At 40.3% G+C, this 13,795-nt stretch overlaps 1 protein-coding gene across 4 annotated transcripts in view; it reads right to left on the bottom strand.

Annotated features, from left to right (window-relative positions):
- The window catches only part of chd9 (chromodomain helicase DNA binding protein 9), a 78,079-nt gene that overhangs the window by 58,194 nt on the left and 6,090 nt on the right, over positions 1–13,795 (bottom strand). For all 4 annotated transcript variants that reach the window (XM_041970089.1, XM_041970172.1, XM_041970258.1 and 1 more), the window contains exon 2: positions 11,298–12,950. In XM_041970089.1, coding sequence (XP_041826023.1) covers positions 11,298–12,848 — 1,551 coding nt within the window. In that variant the 5' untranslated portion in view covers positions 12,849–12,950. The remainder of the gene's footprint in view (positions 1–11,297; positions 12,951–13,795) is intronic.

The following is a 13,795-nucleotide window of genomic DNA, read 5'->3' as shown; positions in this document are numbered from 1 at the left end:
TGAAGCGCTGTCAGCATCAAGAATGGGATACGTTTGTGTCAGCTTCAGTACACAGTCTCAGAGGCAAGTATCACGAAGAAAAGTACATAAGAGGCAAAACGACGGGAAGTGATACACTAACCAACCAGAATGACTTCAACTAATGACTATTCTGATAGTCGACTAGTCACCTTTCACATTTTTAGTCAAATCTCACATGTACTTAATCTATTTTGTAAGTTTAACATTGTTCGCTGGTCTGCTGCCATATTTTTCCCCTGGCGGACTTTACTGCACATGTGCATCGCCCAGCAGAGATAGGAAAGAAGATGGTGATGTCTCACTCTGTAGGTTTGTTTTTTTTTTGTTTTGCCAACAATGTTGATGGTTAAATTTATTGTCGACTATTTTTATTTTTATTGTTGACAATGTCAACTAATCATTGTAGTCCTACTATATACAAAGAAATAATGAAAATATTCACATTAAAAGTTTCCCAGAGACTATACATATATTTATATAAACCCAAACTACCCAAAAATCATAAAAAATAACCCAGGGGTCTCTGCCTCCGGTCCTCGTGAGCTACTGTCTTCAAGGTGTTAGATGTGTCCTACTACAATACACCTCTGCACAAGCCTGTTAATGAACCTGTGATTTGAGTCAGATGTGTTGCATCAGGGTAGAATCGGAGTAGGAGATCCCCCAACCAATGATTAACCAGCTATAGAAAATTCTTCCCCACAAACTCCCCTATTTCCAATCTTGAGTTCCTTCCCCCAGAACCAATAAATAGCGCATGAACACCTGGGGACATCTTTTGTCCACACACCAAAGAAAGCCAGAGGGAAGTACAAATATTAAATAAGCTTTTCATTATCTTTACTTAACACTTTACTTAAAATAATCAGTGCACTGTTTACTTGTTTAGCCAAACTAATCAAATCTACCTCGTCTTTGCAGGTGAGCATAGCATGAAAGATTCCTGGCTTCTGGTACCACAAATGCACATACACACACTATAAACCAATCCACTAATTAACTTAAACTGTGTAATCACCAAACATTCCTCTCAAGAAATTTAAACAGGTTCACCAATCAACCTTTGTCTTTGCAGTCATCAGTGCAAATACACTATGAAGTAACAATGGCTCGTTGTGACAGGGTGAGGAGGTGACAGGTGGCAGTAATGACACAGTAACTGTGTGTTTTGTTACAGATTTTGTTAAGAGAGATTTCTAAACAAAGAGGACTAGAAAACAAGATATTATTGTTCAGCGTTCATGCAGAAATATATTTTCTATATGAACTGCTCTATATTCTAACAAGGACACAAAGTTTAGGTATGAACTGCTTTACTTAAGAAATGTAAGATGCAACCTGTGGCCAAAACACTGAAGCCTGTTGGTTTAATTTCCTCTAGAACAGGTTTCTACTTTGTCCTTGTAGAAAAAAACTAAACAGTCTGATGTTAATTATTTTATTTACACCACAGTGCGTCATTTTTCTTCCAATGCACACAGCAGAGTTTCACCCTGATGCCACACACACACACACACACTTGCATGCACATGCAGTTGTGCCATTTCCAGCAGAGAATACATATCGGACAACATGTGGCTTCATCCACCTGAAAATCTGACAGAAATCCTGGTTTTTAAAACTCTCCCAGGGAGGTGAAGATGATGAGAACTTCATGTCCATAAGAGACACGAAGGTGAACAAGCTGAATCTACCGTCACTGTAGGAATTTCTGAATCGTATTACGGCTTAAAATGAATCCAGTGTTCTTTGTAGGTTTTACAGACGCCAACTAGTTATCTGAGATCTAAGATTTAGGGAAAATTTAGAGCGACTCCACTCAGGAAAATCATCTTCATTCACTTCATCAGGTCACGTCAGAAATACATCTAAAGTGAGTGGATTTGTAAAACTGTAGACGTTGCAGGTTTGAAACCTGAATCAGGCTCCGTTAACACTTAAATCAAGTGCGATCTTTGCGATTTGCTAATTGCAGCATCTTAAAAGTGCAATTTCAATTTAAAAACTATTAATCGTTCAGCCTTAGTAGGGACACGTATTATAAGAAATAATTAAATAAATCAGTGCTTTAAAGAATATATTTGGTTTTCTGAAGTAACTACTAAGTCAAAAACTCAAACTGTGACATTCAGTGAGCTGTTCAGATGTGCAGGGTCAAGTTAGGTCACTCTACTTAACTCTTGCCTTAATTCTTCATGACATAGATTTAAGAAGGTGTTCGAAACGTTTCTTTAGAGATCTTGCTCCATATTGGCACGATAACATCACACATTTGCTGCAGATTTGTTGGCTAAACATGGAGGACATTAAAGTAGGGCTGGGTATCATCACTAATTTCCTGAATTGATTCGATATGATTCATAACAGCTAATTTTGATTAAACCCGATTCAATTCGATATTGATTCATTTACAGCTAATTAAGTAACACCACCTACTTTTCTTGAATATTAAAGATTTTCTCAGTTAACTTTTTTTTTTTTTTTTTTATAAAAACAGTGCATTTACTTGACAATCAAAGTCAGTCCCACCGGAAAGAGGCCCCGGGGGAGACCAAGGACATGCTGGACGGACTACATCTCGCGGCTGGCCTGGGAACGCCTCGGGATCCCCCTGGATGAGATGGTGAATGTGGCTGTGGGGGGCGGCAGTCTGGGTTTCCCTACTTAGGCAGCTGCCCCCGCGACCGACCCCGGATAAGCGGCAGAAGATGGATAGATGGATCAAAGTCAGTTATCTGAGAGTAATCAGATTACTGCAATAATCTGATCTGACACATCTACATTTATTTCTGAGGTACCATACCAATACAGTGTTTCCCCAGATTCAGAGCCAGAGATGCTCTGATGAAAAAAAAAAAAAAAGAAAGAAAAAAAAAGAAATATATAAATTAATAAAAAAAAAACCCACAGGACAGAAGAGTTAAAACTTTTTAAATGTCCTGATAAAACCGTTTCATTTAATGGAGTCATTCTAAATATTCTTAAAGTTCAGATCTCAGATAACGTGTTGATATTAATAAAAACCTACAAAGATACTGGATCCATTTAATCCTACGACTGAATACAACTGTAATATGATTCAGAAATTCCTTCAGTGACTGTAGATTCAGCTTGTTCAGCTGTGCACGTTGCCATGATGATCATGACGCTATCGGCGTAACACTGGAGCAGGAGAAATACTCCATCTGCTCCCCACTGGTGCTTCCATCTTCAGCTGCCTAAGGGAATTTAGATTTAGCATTAGCTGCTAATTTGAGCGCTGCGGTCCTAGTGTTGGTTGCTAATGTGAGCGGTAATACGCAAAAGATTTTATAGGCGACTGTAATCCACACTGGTGAATGAAAACATCTGAACTTGACATTGTCTCGGCAAGAGAAGCTGATTTTGGACTGAGGAAACACAGGAAACCAGTTGTGTGTATATATCCTAAGATCTCGCTGAGCCTCGGTAAATCTCGTGAGACTAGGGTCATGTTACCAGAAATGGGAAGATTTAAAAAATCGATCTCCAATTTTAGAATCAATATTGGAGTTAGCCCTACATTAGAGTACAGTGAACTCATTCTCATGTTCAAGAAATCAGTTGGAGATTATTTAAGCTTTGTGAAATGGTGCATTATGGAAGTAGCCATCAGAAGATGGTACACTGTGGTAAAAAAGGGGTAGAGATGCAACAAGACTCAGGTATGTGATGCTCAGTTGGTACAAAGTCGCACTAAATGTGGCAAAAAAATATCCCCCACATCAATACTTCACCATCGCCATCTTGAACTGCAGATATAAGGTAGGTTTGATCCACGCTTTCATGTTGTTTATGCCAAATTCTGACCCAACTATCTAAAATGTTGCAGCTAAAAACCAGACATTTTTCTTTCCTTTATTGTCCATTATTGGAGAGCCTATGTGAATTACAGCCTCAGTTTCCTGTTCTTAGCTGACAGGAGCGGCCCCTGGTGTGGTCTTCTGCTGCTGTAGCCAATCTGCTTCAAGGTTGGACGTGTTCAGAGATGTTACTCTCCGTACCTTGGTTTTAACCAGAGGTCATTTAAGTTACTGATACCTTACTGTCATCTCCAATCAGTCTGCTCATTCTCCTCTAACCTCTGACATCAACAAAGCATTTTGGTCCAGGCAACTGCCTCACTGGATATTTTCACATGGTTGTGTGTGAAAATCCCAGTAGATAGATAGATCCATCTATCCGTCCATCATTTATACTGCTTCGTCCATTTAGGGTTGCGGGGAAGCTGGAGCCTAACCCAGCATTTAGCAGTTGAGAGGCAGGGAACACCCTGGACAGATCAGCAGTCCTTAACAGGGCTGGGCACCAACAACTATGACACATTCAAAGTCACTTAAATCCCTTTTCATCTTCACTCTGGTGCTCAGTTTGAACTTTGCTGCCATGTGAATGGCTGCTTAGCGATTTGTGTTAGCAATTTAACAAGTGTACCTAATAAACTGGCTGGTGAGTGTTATTCTGACAAGGAAACAAGACTTATATCTGGTATTCATTCATATTTTACCAGTTAAAAATAAGGAATTCCCATTACTTATTTGTCACTGTGTGAACCTTCAGTGCAGCACTGGCAACTCCACACATTATAAATACAGTAGCCAAATAAGCAGCAGTTCTTAACATCAGCTGCTAAAAACCAACAAAATAAAAGAAAAATAGATCAATGAGGAGCTAGCGTTTATGGCATCAATACATGACAGAGGAATACCAAGACCTTTTCTCAGTAGGGTTATTAACTCACCAGCAGTCACTACGTTCTTGGGCCAGTTCAACACAGGATTCACAATAAGATTATCTAAAAGAGGGATCAGTAGGCTACCAGCTTTCTATGGTCCAACTACAGACAAAAGACACGTAAGTAGGGGTGGGCAATACATTAAGTATACTTGATGTATCCAGAGATGTTTTACGTAAGCTATATGAAGTGGCTATATCGTGAACATCGAGTATAAACTATCACAGCAGCATTCTTTGTAGCGCTCTATTTCAGGAGAGATTGGAAAAAGCATGGAGACAAGGAGTATGCAGGTAGCTATTTAGCTGGTTTACGAGTGTTGAGTTAGAAGCTAAATGTGAGACATCCTTTTTAGCAGTAATACGCCTCAGAAATGACGACAATGGTGAAGAGACAGATTGTTCAGCTGTGAGTGTTTCTCTTCTGATGGACATGAAGTTTTTAGAACACCAGAGCAGGAAAACTCCTGCAGCTGCTCTTATTATTAAATAAGAGCAGATGTTATTAAAGCAGATATTTCTGTCTGATTTACAGGTGGTTGATACGTCAATTTCCAACATGCACTCTGTCTGCTGATGGGAATGTAGCTCACCTGTGTGTGCACGCAGCTTGTAGAGACATGACACAACGTAATTACATGTCAACATGAGAATAAGATAAAAAAGATCAGGCTGTTTAGTTTTTATAATTAAAGGACAGAATATAAACCTGTTCTAGAGAAGAAGGGACCTTGTAATCTGGTAAAAAAAAATAAAAAGATATTTGAATATAAAATAATTGAATGAAAAAATATTTAAGGATATTAATTGAATAATTATAGAAAATAAAAAAAGCTTGATCTTCTAGGGCTGGCAGGGGTTGATGTTGTGGGGTTGGGATGCCCCCCTAATATGTGCGTCTTAAGACACACTTTTATTCCTTGGCTTTTCAAACTGCGAGAGTTGTGTGGTCCTCTGTGTCCTTTATTTTATTTTATTTTATTTTATTTTAGTTATTTGTTTATTTTTTGTGACCTGATTTTATTTAATTTATTGTGGTACATTGATTTTGTGTGCAGCACTTTGGAAACTTTTTGTTGTTAAATGTGTTATATAAATAAAAAGTGGCTGATTGAAGTGATTAATTAAGTGGTTGGGGAAACACAGGTTTTTATTAGGTTCATGAGAGCAGGTCCCTGGTTCAGAATAAAAAGTTTGTTGAAATGAAAAATCACAATCAAGTTAAATTGTGCAGAATTGACTTAAATCCTACAGGCTTATTGTATATTGTATATTGGGATAAAGCCAAAAAATATCAGGATATTAGTTATAGGCCATATCACCCAGCCCTACAGTCAAGTATCTTTTCTATCATTCTTGAGTATGTTCTCAGCTCTCAGTCCATTTACCGTATGCTCTCTCATACTATAATAAATTACACCAAGGTTTATAAAGTAGCATAGATCTCAAAAAGTGAGGGGCTTAGCTGAGTCATCGTTGACTCCACACCCCTATAACAATCCTCTTAAATATAGCTGTTTATTGTAGGGAAGGGGAAAAAAGAAGTGTCAGTGTCTGTTATTTTGATTACAGATATTTCATAAAGAACTCAGGAAACTGTGTCACCTGTGTCTGTGAAAAAATAGTCTGTCTCTTTTAAAGGTGACAGTGATGTTTTAATCGCTTTAACTAAAATCAATATTCAACAATAATCTGTTAGGCTGTGGCATTTAACATCTTTAATGCGAGGGATATTTTTTCTGCCTCCGGTCTGAAGTGACATACACAAAATAAATGGGGTATTTCTTCACTACAAGGGCTGTATAATCGTGGTCTCAAAAGAAAGCTGAGACATGTAAGAATCAACTTTTATGTTACTGTGTCAGAGTATATTCACCAGAAACTAGAGCTAGGTTTAAAAAAATCCATTTGAATGGATTCAAATTTATTGAATCCAATATCGATTCATAAAACTTGGAGATCAATTTCTTTATACATGCTCTTTCCTGGTGATGTCACCCTACTCTCACGTGACCTACCGAGGCTTGGCGAGATCGTAGCATATATACACAACTGTTTGCCTGTGATAATGCCAAATTCACATGTTTTCATTCACCAGTGTGGCTTACATTCACCTGTAAAGTATTTTGCTGTGTATTACCCCTCACATTAGCAGCTAACGCTAAGTCCGCGGGTGCCGCCACGTTCAACAACAGGATGTGATGTCACCACACATGTGCGTACTTCTAAACAAATCCGACATGGTCATTTAAAGTCACATTTCCTCTAGAACAAATTTACAGTTTGTACCTGCATAAAAAAAGTAAACAATCTCATGATATTTATCTGATTTACATGACGGCACATCATAGCTGCTCTTTGTGTCCATGCACATGCACAAAGACACGTGCACACACACACACAGGTGATCCTATTTCCAGCGGACAGAGTGGCAATCATCGGCAGAACACGTCAACCAGCTAAAAATCGGACAGAATTATGAGAGTTTTCCAAATTCTCTCAGTGAAGATGGAAGAACTGTTGCTCTGCTGCAGTGTTACGCCGATCACTGGAACGTGCACAGCTTAACTAGCTGAATCTACAGTCGTAGGAATTTCTGAGTTGTGTTACAGCTGATGAACTGTGTTTCATTTGGATGCTAATGCTTAGTAGACCCTTTTAGCTGAGATTCTCCCCATCATTTTGGTATGCTACAAATTAGGACTGGTGCTACCTTGTGTGTGCAAAGATCTTCTGTACTGCACATATCACATGCTGTCCCCTGTATAGGGAGCTTTTGTTAAATAAAGGTTAAATCGTACTTTAGGAATAAATAATAAAAGAAATTACAATATATCTTAAAAGAGGAAACAACTGAATTATCTTGTCACCATATTCATCTCATTAATTGAACAATCTAAAGCTTGTTTATCTATTTTTCTCTTCATTAAACCCCTTACTTCACTTTATGTTCTTTCTCTAAAAAAATAAATAAATAAATACATTTTTGTTAGTTTATTTTTACAAATAAACTAAAATTTAAAGTAATGCTCCTGAATTTGTGCTGCAGCTACTCAGATCTACAGTGGACAGAACAAGTATATTTAGTGGTGAAAATAAAAGAAATCAATAAAAAAAAATCGGGATCATTATCATCACTTTACAGAACAGATCAAGGTAACCAGGCTTTGCAGTTTGTTGATATAAATATGTTTTCCAGTTTCCTGCACTAATTTGCAAACACAGTTGCTGGTATCAGTTCTAATGGAAACTCCAGCAGTGCCAAACGTTGGGATTGATATCAGGCTGGCAAAAACACTCTGAGTTCGAGTATAGACGGAGGGAGTCTTACAAATGACCCCATCTTGTTCCATAAATCTCCAAAACCAGTTTCTTCTTTGCCTTTAGGGCAAAGTTTAATTTGCACCCATATTTAGCTCAGTCAAATCCAGATTCAGATACATTAGGATAGTGATTTAAGAAAAATAAAAATTTCCTCTTAAAAATGACTGAAAAGGAAGCACAATTTAAATGTCCTAAGTTGATACCCTTGGAAATCTGCACAATAAGATCGTCGACAACTAAGCAAACTACATTTTAAATCTCTTTTCTTTCTACAGCAGGGGCACCCTGGACCACCTGGATGGACGCAGTAGAAGTCCAGCAACAACAAAAGAATTTGTATGATTAGCACCAAAGTTGAGTATGTGGGTGGCACCCATAAAAAACTTCTCAAAATCTTCTCCAGACCTCCAGAATTTGGGATTGTAGAGGATGGTATGACCTGCGTGCAGGCTTGGGAACAACCCCATAAATACTTGTGGGATCAGCTTGGGTGTGCTGTTCATGCCAGAGTGATCAACAACACAACCACATTGTCTGACTCGTGACAAATGCTGTTTGAAGAACAGGATGCCATCCCACAGCAGTGTGTGATCAAGCTGGTGACCATGAGAAGGAGGTGCCAGGCTGCTGTGGCTGCGGTTCTTCCTCGTCATATTGAGGTCCCAGTTTGGTAAAATAATATGAAATATATACTTTAACTTGGGAAGTAATAGCAGTCCAGTCATTATGCATCAGTAATGGTTTTAGAATTGTATCGTGGACATCTGAAACATAATCAAATAAACTGGGACGGACGGGTCTGGATCAACAAATAGAGCTTTAAAATAATGCATTTATTTTACATTAATGTCTTTTCTTATATTTACTAATATATCTTTGTTGTTTTGTTTGGATTAAGTTGTTATTTTTGTGGTGTTGTGGCTTAAGTTAAACAAAAAAAAGTCCCCCCCCCCCCCCGCTATAGTATTGAAAATAGTATTGAGTATTGAACACCATCCTTAGTATTGGTTTCAAGTTTGAAATTGTAGTATCGTGAACACCCTACTCTGCTATAAAGCCCGCCTCCTCCAGGCTGTGAACCTGGGGAAAACACTAATTCTCATTTGCTCTGACATGCACTGGAAGCTGGTAGGTCTTATATACACAGATATGTGCCTTTCCTAATAAAGTCCAATCAATTTAATTAAACACAGCTGGACTTCAAAAAAAGGTAAAGAATCATCTCAAGAATGATCAGAAGAAATTTAGAGCATCTGAGTTAAATATTCATGTGTCACAGCAAAGAGTCTGAATACTTAACCATGTCATATTTAACTTTTAGTTCTTTAATAAATTTGTAAAAATATCTTCAATTCTGTGTTATTCTGTCAAAATGTAGTGCTATATGTACATTAATGAGGAACAACAAAGTCTGGATACTTTCTGTACCCACTGTGTGTGTGTTTGTATATATATGTATATTGTTTTTTATTTCTAAAACAAATGTAGGAAAACTATTCAGCCTGGCCCTTGGGTGCTCATCACATCTGCAGCTGACCATTACAACCATTGGAAACCTCTAATTAGCCACATTCACTGCGGGAGAGAGAAGAGTGGGCTGCTATCCCCTGATGCCTTGCCTGTTCAGCAAACACACTATCAGCAGGCTGTTCACACATCAGTGCACATGAATAGCACAGTCAGCCTGTAAGCATCAACACAGGGCTGGATGTTGACACAGACAGGGAGAGGCACGTTCATATGGCTGTGGCTCATGGCCCCATTTCAATCAAGGACCTTTGCAGATGAGCAAATGGCCAGCATGGATGAGCTCTTGTTTAGGCAGTCCACCAGTTTTGCTGTGGCCTGCTGGGGGAGAAGTCAAGGTACTCAAAACACCAGTTGTGTTATGGCTCTGTTTTCAGAGGTGGAAGGACATAATAGGTCATGTGGCCATTAACAGGACCTTGTTAAGAGAGATTAAAATGAGTCATTCAAACTGGTTAAGTTGTAGTTATTTGTGTGTTTATAGAATATGATGAACATGAGTGTAGATACAGACCAGATGAGTTGGGAACAATAATAAATCAAAGAAGGCTCCTGAGTACCTACTATATCAGCAATGGGTCACAGAAAGCACAAGCTTAATTTTTAGACATATCTGTCTCTGTTTTGCCTTGAAAAGCTTTGTTCTTATAGTATTTTTAATAAAAATCAATTTTGGAAACACAAATATTATCCCAAAAAAAGGCTCAATGATGTGTCAAATCTCAATGTCCATTAGAAATGTGACCATGATGTAATGTCTGCTGCATTTGCTACTGGTCATGTGTCACTCATGGGCCAGGAAGCTGCATGGATGCTGCTAAGTTACCAGCCAACTGAGGTCCAGGAACCGCCTGAAGCCTGTTACAGCCAGCTAATGCATTCTCTCAACCTCCCCCTCCACTTCTATTCTCCCTCTCATGCTCGTCCTCACTGTCTCTTTCCCTCCCTTCTTTTTCTTAGCTAGCCTTCTTTTTCCATGAGCTACTGCCCTCTCCATCTCATACACCCTCCCCCTCTCTCCCCCGTTAACCACTCTTCTACACCAAGCTCTTTTCCGACTGCTTACTCTCTCACACGTGCACTCACACACAGAGACACACAGAAACTGTGGCAGCTACCACAACAGTGTGCAACCTCCCCCACACTCCAGCAAGGCAGTGTGCAAGTGCCTCTGGCTTGCCCTGACCCACATCTTGATATAGCCCTAAGTATGCTTACAGCTAAGTCCTGAAGACACTCCTGCCACTCTTAGCCTAATCAGGCCTGACCTGCTGTCAGAGCACTGGGCAGATAGACAGGCCAGGCTGGACTGACCATTATCAATTTCAGAAGGCTTTCAAACTGCCTGAGGTACCGCCTATTATCCTTCCCCCACTCAACTACTGATTGCAGGTTTCCTAGCAGAGAAGAACATGTTCTCCCAACTATAGTTAAACATTACATGAGTCACTGGTATCTGTGCTGATATACAAGGAAGAAAAAATCTGTAAATGACAGAAAATGCATTTTGCCCATTTATAAATCAGCTTTTTATACAAATGCAGCTTAAAAAATCATAAAGGTAAAGGAGAAAGTGCACAGATTGTATGAGTGTTAAGAGGGATATGAAATATAAAGCTCCCAACTATTGTATGGCTGAAAACAGATGCCTTAGAACAAATAAAATATGTTACCTTCTCATCTTTGTTTCCAGTAGCTGTCGATTTCCCATTCTCGTATCCCCTCTGCTGCCTAGAATCAATCCAAGAAACGCTGGATTCATCCTGTTGCTTGAAAGCATCCTCCAGTTGGGGAAGTAAGTCAGGTAAGAGGTCAGGAGGCTCCAGGCCTTCCAAGTCTCCATCCCGGTCTTCTGATGGTAGAAGATTGTCTCCCAAAGCCTGGTATCCATTAGTGTTGATAGCCCCGCAGTTCTGAGGCTGCTCAGAGGGCAGGTGGCTAGCACTGCTGGGATAACAACTCATTAACCCACCAAACATCTCTGATGACTTGCAGTTTCCCTGGGTTTCTCCAGAACAGCGCAGGGCTCGGAAGGGACACTCCTCTGCCTGGCTAACAGTTGTTCTAGTGTGTAGCTGACTCATAAGAGCTGTAGACTCAAACTGGCATGCTGTCACTGATAGTTCAGGCACTGTAGATGTAAGTGGTCTGGTGGTTGTGGGCCTTGATACTGAGGCTGAGGATAAAGACTGCTGACTGAGGCTGGGTATTTCTGACTCTCCAGGGTAGGAAGGGTACTGAGCTGGTTGGTAAGCATTAGTAGGGCTGACAGAGCATGTAGACAGGGAGGGAACTATTGATGATGAATGCATAGGGAATGATAGTTCAGAGTCTTGCAGTCCTGATCCAGTGAAGGCTTGACCTCTCCTAGCCATCTGGTAGCTGCCCTGCTGCTGCGTTTGTAGGCAAGTCCCACTCAGAGAGACATTCTGACTTTCCAAATAAGACTTACTTGAAATAAACCTTGAATGAAACTGTGGTTCTCTTACAGATAGTTGGCGCTGAACCTGCTGCTGAGAATGCTGTAATTGCTGCTGGCTGCTGGATTGACCTCCATGGTGAAAGGAGAAGTTCTGATGCTGCTGCAAGGAAACATTCGGTGTGTTAATTTGTTGGTGGTGGTTCAACAGCTGTTGCTGATGACTTTGCTGCTGTTGCAGCTGTCGCATTCTGCGCTGCTGCTCCTCCTGTGGATGATGGCAAGAGGGATGTTGCTGCTGTGCATGTTGTCTGGCATGAAGTTGCTGGTTGTGCAGTTGCTGATGACAAAACTGTTGTTGCTGATGCTGCTGCTGTTGAGTTAAGGGATGAAACACATTTCCATTCTGGTCTTGGTTTCCCCACATTGGACTGCCACTGTTACAGAACAGGCCATTGGATTGAGGTGCTTGACTAATGGTGACATTGTGGTATTGGCCATGTTGCTCTGCAATCATGCCACCTCCTGTGCTCTGAGGACCAGAAAATGCCTGCTCCATGGGACTCTGTGCCTTGATACCTATGTAATGACCCATCGGCTGGCTGTAACTGGGCAAAGCTTGTTGGGAAGAGATTGATTGCATCATGTCTTGATGCTTTCCTGGACCAAGTGCCTCCACTTGAAGGGGTTCAAAGTCAGCACTGAGATTAAGCTCATCCACAAGCGATGGTGCTGAAGCAAAGCCATCCTCATCCAGCCCTTCCAAACCTTCAACAAAGAGGTTGGGGTCGTCAAAAAAGTCCATGGCAAAAGCCAGAGGGTGACGGGAATCTTGGAAGCACCACTGGATCCAAACTGGTCCCAATGAGCCCACCTACAGCGCTACAGCATGCCCATTATAGTGTACCTGCAAAAAGTGGTAAGAAAAAAATTATTTAAATACAGCATTAATGAGCGAACATGAAGCAACCTTACTGAGTAACGAAATGGATAGATCATATGAGTTTTTGAAAACACCAAAACCTGTAGATTAAAATAGTCTAGGTAAGACCTCACCATACAAAATAAATAAATTTACAACTTGACATTGTATAACATAAACCATATTTTCTTTCTCCCCCCATCTGTCTTGAGAAATTTGGTCCTGTCAGTAATCCATCAGCACTGCCTTTCATGTGTGCAGCAAAGCAGCTGGAGCAAACCAACCACCAGCAGGTGCCTCTTCCTGTACCCCCACCCTCTTTCACACACACACACACACACACACACACACACACACACACACACACACACACACACACACACACACACACACACACACACACACACACACACACACACACACACACCAACCCCCCACCTCGCAACCATTGAATCTGCCTGCCCTGCCACTGCAGAATGTGTGGGAGGTGCAGACAGCTGATAGAATTTCAACAGCTAAGGACAGAGGCTGAAGAGGGCTTCTGAGCACGCGCACATACGTGTTCTGCAACCACAGACCAGCGGAAGATCACAGAAGCCTTTCCAGATCACTCACTTTCTGCTGACTTGCACATAGAAACCCAAACAGAGGTCTGCTTCATTTACCCAGCTCTAAACAGAGATACACACATTGTTCTAATTGATTAAATTATTTTTGAGGCAGCCAGGTGATTTCACGAAAAAAGTAAACTGCTGAATTTAAATCAGCATTAGCTTAACACAATTACAGCAATCTGTTGTAATGTTAAAAGCCAACTGCTTGACATTTTT

The sequence above is a fragment of the Melanotaenia boesemani genome, chromosome 1, assembly GCF_017639745.1.
Source record: "Melanotaenia boesemani isolate fMelBoe1 chromosome 1, fMelBoe1.pri, whole genome shotgun sequence".
In the NCBI taxonomy this organism is placed as follows: domain Eukaryota; kingdom Metazoa; phylum Chordata; class Actinopteri; order Atheriniformes; family Melanotaeniidae; genus Melanotaenia; species Melanotaenia boesemani.
The sequence above is the reverse complement of the archived record's forward strand: the minus strand, read 5'-3'. Positions and strand labels throughout refer to the sequence as shown.